The sequence below is a fragment of the Lepidochelys olivacea genome (genome assembly GCF_965140295.1).
Source record: "Lepidochelys olivacea isolate rLepOli2 genome assembly, chromosome: 2".
Taxonomy (NCBI): Eukaryota; Metazoa; Chordata; order Testudines; family Cheloniidae; genus Lepidochelys; species Lepidochelys olivacea.
Genome location: NC_140412.1, coordinates 201203565 through 201210167, shown reverse-complemented (window position 1 = coordinate 201210167; position 6603 = coordinate 201203565). Strand labels below are relative to the sequence as shown.

Here is a 6603-nt window from a genome sequence, read left to right as displayed (position 1 = left end):
TGTATCTAACTCCCCTACACATAACTCCCCCCCCCCCACCTACACACACACACACACACAGCTGGGCACCCAGCTCCCCTACACATACCCCCCCCCACACACACCCCCAGTTCCCCCGCACCTAACCCCCACGACACCCAGCTCCCCCACACCTAACCCCGCCCCACGGCACCCAGCTCCCCCACCGCCCACCTCTCGCACCCGATTCACTTTCCTCACCCCAGCGCTCCCACCGGTGTTTCCCTTTAACGCGCGCTCCCGCCAGACCCCTCCACCCCCGCGCCCGCTCGCTTGTCATTTTCTCCTCCCCCTCTGAGAACGTGCGCGCGGGCCCGCTCCTCCCCCGACCCGCGAGGTCCGGGCTCATTGGCTGTCGGGTGCGCGCGCGCGGCGGGGTCGGGTGCGCGCGGCGGCAGCTTCACTTCTCTTCGGGCAGCGGCGGCGGCAGCAGGAGCCGAGGGGGTAGCACGTAGCCCCCACCCCTCGCCTGGCCCGAGCCGGGCCGCCCGCCGCGCCGCGCCCGTAGCCTGAGCCGGCACCAGCCCTAGCCCTGCGCCCGCAGGTAACGACTCCCCCTCCCTATTCCCCCCCAGCACCGCCTGCCCCCATCCCCCTGCTGTCTCTGCCCCCCCGCCTCATTCCTCTAACCCCCCCCCCCCCAGCACTGCCTGCTGCCCCGTCCCTCTCCCGCCGCACCCCACCCAGGGCATCGCCTGTTCCCTTGTACCCTCCTGCCCCCACACCCATCCCTTTTATCCCCAGCAATACCTGCCCCCATCACCTTACACCCCCCCACATCCAGCTGCCCCCAGCACTGTCTGCCCCTCCAGCATAAAGCTCTCTCCCCCTCTCCCCAACCCCCTGTCCCATTCCTCTACTCTCCTGGCACTGCCTGCCACCCCCACATCCCTCTGCTGATCCCCACTCCATTCCTCTACTTCTCTGGCACTGCCTGCCCCCCAACCTCCTCCTGCCCTCTGCCCAGTTCCTCTTCCTCCACCACTACCTCCCTGCTAGCCCATCTCTCTACCTCCCCTGCTACCCAGCACAACTTGTCCCCCTGCTCCCTTTGGCTCCCCACCCCAGCCCCTTTCTATAGTCCCATCCTTCCTTATGTCCTTGCCACCTCTCCTCAGCCCATCCATCTGCCCCATCCATCCATCCCCAGGTCCCCCAACCATAGCCGCACAGATCCATACATCCTCCCTACCCTCTCTCTCTGTTCTCCCACCCTTACCATATCTCCTGCCCCATTTATCTGTCCATCGCTGTGTTCCCTAGCCAACTCTGTCTATGCATCTCCATGTCCTCTGCCCCAGCTATATCCATCCCACAGTTCCCCAAACCCCTCATGTCCCCTCTATCACTGCTACCCCATCCACCTGCCCTCTGACATCCCACCACATCTCACTGCAATCGCTCCATCTACCCCCTGTCACCCTCTTCCCCACCATGTCCTGCTGACCTAACCCCATCAATTCCCCTTTTCCACCCACTCCTCCTGCCTCTGTTCCTCTCCCAGGGTCCTAGAAATGCCTCCTCTCCAAATCTTTCTACAATAACACCTGCATCCTCTAGCAATACCTCCTTCACTATCCCCTACAATACTCCCACACACAGGCAAAGGCACTTTCTTTTGCCCCTCTTATTATCCCTATATCCCCACTTCTGTATCTTTTGCTCTCCTCTCCATTGCCCTTCTATCCCCTAGAAATACCCTTCCCTCTCCTTAGTACCTTGTTCTTAAACTCCCCTTATCCTCTCTTTGCACTCATGCACAAACACATAGAGGAGTCAAATAATTTCTTCCCACATTATTTCCTTATCTCCCAGTTCTCACAATTATAACCCCTTGCCCCCAAGGAGTGGGATGGGGAGCACCCCGCCCCCTTCTAGAAATACATAAGGATGGGAATTGGCAAACAGAAGTAAGGAATTCTACCCTATGCAACAGCCCCCTCTTCAGCAGAGAGGGATCTAAACCACCCCACTGCACGATGACAGGAGTAAATTAATCCCTTAGCTCTTTTTGCCCAACCCCCCCATCTCTTCCTCATATGACCCCTATGCCTTCCTTACAATGTCTTCTTCTATCATCCACTGTCACCTATTTCTCACCCCTAATCCTTTTCCTTCCAGCCTCTCTTTCCGCCTTCTGCCTACCCCTTTCCTCCTCCACACAAAGTATCTGGAAAGTGCAGGATAAATGTCATTTTGAAAAGTGTCCATTTCAGTCTACTGCTGTCTTCTAGTACTGCATAATTATTGCACATTGTGTCTCTATGACATGTGCCTCCCCCTCCCCCTCCAGGCAGCAGGAAAATAGGCAAGGGGGGTGGGTGTGCGCCCGTGTGTTTCAGTCTAGAGCTGCTGCTGCAGCAGCTTTTTATTTCTTTCTGGGTCCCTCTCTCAACCATAGACACTGGCCTGGTTGGCTAGAAATCGGACTCCTCCTGTTTTCTCTCCTGTAATGTTCTGATCTTTTCGCCCTTTATGATTTCTAATGAAGATCAAGTGAGGTGTCTGCTCCTGCTGCTGCTTTTCGTGGACCCAGCAGAAAAGTTCAATTTATCTTTGCTTATAGGAATTAAGGCAGCTTTAGAAAGACTTCATCACTGGCTCTGCTGCCCTCAGGACCTATCTGCACATTGCCAGGATCTCTTTCCCTAGTTGCTACTGTTGGTTTGTTTGTGGGTGGGGGGTGGGGAAGCATGCGATAAATGAAAGACGTAGGTTCTCTTGAACATGTTTGACTTAAAATTTATAGAAGAGGTTTGATACAATGGTCTCCGAAGAATCATGGTGTGTTCAGGGAAATACTTTTAATCCCCCTTCTGTTCCCTCCATCCAGTTCTCTCAGCAAAAGGGCAGCAGAGGGTTTAAATTTTGAATGTGACATAATTTAGCAGTCCAGAGAATTGGACACAGTCTTTCTTTTCTCTTTGCACTGAGACGAGACTTGGGGATATTTGGCTTCAAGAAATATTTTGTGTGTGTGTTTGTGTAACTGCACTAAAATGTTTTCCCACAATGTCATTCCCCTGTTGATTTTTCCACTCTCTTATTGTTCGTTTTTCTTATTTTGGCCACATATTTGAAAGTCTGACTTCACAGACCCTTTTAAATATTCTTTTATCGAGGTTAAATTTAGCTTTCAATCCTTAAATAAAATATAACTTGATTTTTATTTAAATGAAATAAAAGGGAGAGTAAAGAAAATATTTGCCTCTGAGAGTGAAATAAGAAAATAGCCAGACATCAAATGACAGATTTAAACATTTTCGTGTTGTAAAAGCTGGCATTACTTGTTACAATAATTGTACATTATGGGCTACTGTTTCTGCATATATCTGTTGGGTAGTAACCTGAACTCATGAAGTGAGTGCAGTAGTTCTTGGATAATAGTAATATTTATAGCAGAATCTTCCACAGCAGACCTTCTGTGGACATAAGCTTCATTAAAAGATGTTGCTGATTTCCCCCTTCCTCCCCCCCAACAGTTTAAAGTATACATATGTTGTGTGGATAATCCTCTCATTCTAAAATTAAATGTTAATGGAAGATCAATATCCAAACTTGCAGAGCAAATAAAGAATATCTCAAGTGTTTTAAGGCAATATAAGATTGTTTTACCTCTGAATAGAAACAGAAAATATAACTATATGTAGCTGCAAAGTTAAAATGTGCATTTAATAGTTGTATGCAGTGTAGTTGTAGCAATATTGGTCCCAGGATATTGGCGAGACAAGGTGGGTGAGCTAATTTCTTTTAGCTTGTTTCTCACCAGCAGAAGTTGGTCCAATAAAAGAGATCACTTTGCCCACCTTGTCTCATTTAATAATTGTAACTCAATCTTGAAACTATCAGTATATATAGTAGCTTGTGTTTATTAACTTAAAGCTTTATTTTTCTCCCTTAAGATTTGACAGCTGGGATGTAGATACCTAAAGATTAATCTGTGTAAAATGTGAAATATGGAAAAGACAATGTTATGTCTCTGCTGTGGGAAAAATTTAAGAAATAAAAGAATTGTTTACTGTTAACTATAGAAGTCAAATAATGCATCATTTTCCATTCTTAAATGCACTAACTCTGTACAATATAATCATTTTCATAATAAAAAAAAGAGCTCATACTGATTAAGACTAATCTATTCTAGCTGCCATCATCATCAACTGTGGTTCTCTTTAAGAACTCTGAACCCCACCCCTCCAAACATCACTGTTTTGATAAACAGTCATATAAATTAAGCAAAGGGACTTAATTCATATGAAAGTGATTAGGATTTATTCACATGAATAATCATTTGCAGTATCGGGCCCCCATTGGAGGCCATTATTTAAGTAAAGTATATAATATTTTTGATAAATTTAAGATTTTGGTAATGCTCCTAACTGCAGAAAATTTTTCTTTTCAGTAGGCAACTATCACAATTTTTGGTTCTTTGTTTGCTTTTTTTTTTTTCTTTCTTCCAATGCCACCTCAGTGTCACTGAAGTTTTTTCTTCTTTCCACTGCCCTCTTTCCATATATGTATTGGGAATACTGTCTGGGTAGAAGATTTCCATCCTAATGTTCGGTTACAAACTATTAAACTTTTAGTTGGTTATATAAGCAAATTATCGCACATTTTACATATTTTTTAGAGCAGGGGTTCTCAAACTTCATTGCAGTGCAGCCCCCTTCTGACAACAGATTACTACATCAATTACTGGAGGGGGGACCGAAGCCTGAGCCTGCCCGAGCTCCACTGCCCTGGGTGGTGGGGGCAAAGTTTGAGGGCTTCAGCCACAGGCGTGGGGAGGTGGCCTGTAACCTGAGCCCTGCCACTCAGGGCTAAAGCCCTCAGGTTTCGGCTCTGGGCGGTGGGGCACAGGCTTCGGCTTTGGCCCTAGCAAGTCTAATGCCAACTCTTGTGACCCCTTTAAAATGGGGTTGGAGTCACTTTGGGGTCCTGACCCACAGTTTGAGAGCTGCTGTTTTAGAGTCAGTCTGGAATCCTGGTTTAGGCTCTTGAGAGAATATTGCAGCATATTATAATTGAGATGTACAGTTTTCTGTAACTGGTGTTCTGCGTATGGTTTCTGTATATGGCTAAAAGGATAAATGAGACACAGTTCACAGACTAAAACAATATTGAACATAAACCTCATTGTGCACTGCAGGTCAGATTCTGATGTTAATTACATCATTACAATTCCACTGAATTCATGTAGGTTGCACAGATGTAACTGAGCAAAAGTTGGCCCTATGTGCTATTAAAGTTGTTTTTAATGAAATATCACAAAGAGAACATAGTGGTGTCACTGAGGTAAAGAAGGACCTTCTAGTATTGCTTCAGGTTTCTAATAGATTCAGTCAGCAATCGTTGCCACCGCATTTGGCAATCTTAGATCTAACCCCTAAGAAAAAGCCTTATTTACAACAGTTAGAGAAGTCATAATATTAACTACAACCATTTTAATTTAAACAGTCTATAGTTGAAGAAATGCAATTATTAAAGTGAAGGAAGAAAAGAAGAATATAGCTAAATATTACAAGTGTGAGAACTAGGCATATAAAATATACTGAGATAATAAAGTTAGACTTCTTGGTGACGAGTGTTCATTGACAGCTTTGTCTGATGTCCTCTGATCACAAACAGGCTTCAGCAGTACAGATTTCCTTGCGTTTCGCCACCAATGTGCTTACTCCCTGGTGTGGGAGTATCATCTCTAGCTATGAAAGATAGGTTAGGCTTAAAAGGACATAGAAATGGAACTTTCTCTATCAAGTGTGCCAACCAAAATGTGAATTCTATGAAGTAGAAACCCATCCACTGGGAGTTGGTTAGCCTAGACTTTTTACCTGTGGGCTAATGAATAGTCTTAAAATAGTAATGACTGCCAGTTACTAACAAAAGGGGCCTGATTTGAACCAGTGTCCTAGAGGTGAAAAACGCTTCATCCCATCACCAATCCCTTGAGCTATCCACTCCATTAACCCTGGATTGATTGTCTTATTCATTTGGTTTTGTTTTCCACTTAACATTTATTCTGGGCATCTCCCTTTAGATATTTTTTTATATATGTAAAAGGGTTTTTCGTATTTTGTTGTATACTTTGTAGTTGATGTAAAATGACTATCTTTTGAGTTACTGTATAGACGTTTGTGGCTAGATTCTTCAATACTGCAGTATAGAGTACAGTATTATGCAAGTAATTTCTTCACCCTGTATATCTCTAGTTAAAAAAAAAAAAAAAGCATAGTATTGTTACTAAAGTTATCAGACATTTTAAGAAAAGACTCCTTACTCGTCTTTGTGTTTTTTAGCCCAGAGTCTAAAATGTCCACTGAAGGGCAAAGAGTTGATGATAGCCCAAGCACTAGTGGAGGAAGCTCTGATGGAGATCAACGTGAGGGTGTTCAGCAAGAGCAAGAAAGGGAGCAGGTTCAACCCAAGAAAAAGGAGGGCAAGATCTCCAGCAAAACAGCTGCTAAACTATCAACTAGTGCTAAAAGGTATCCTGCTCTTCGTAGCTTTTTTTTTGGATGGGCATCAGCCTAATTCATTTTCTTAATGTTATTACAATATGATTGAATTTGTACATTAGTTCTTTGATTG

General features: G+C 45.0%; 1 protein-coding gene across 2 annotated transcripts in view; it reads left to right on the top strand.

Annotated features, from left to right (window-relative positions):
* The first annotated feature begins 392 nt into the window (after positions 1-392).
* LOC311516006 (ubiquitin-conjugating enzyme E2 E2) overlaps positions 393-6603 on the top strand; it is a 335700-nt gene continuing 329489 nt past the window's right edge. The window contains exons 1-2 of one of the 2 annotated variants that reach the window (XM_084619607.1): positions 393-562; positions 6312-6500. In XM_084619607.1, coding sequence (XP_084475733.1) covers positions 6325-6500 — 176 coding nt within the window. In that variant the 5' untranslated portion in view covers positions 393-562; positions 6312-6324. The remainder of the gene's footprint in view (positions 563-6311; positions 6501-6603) is intronic. The other variant, XM_084619606.1, reaches the window with a different exon arrangement.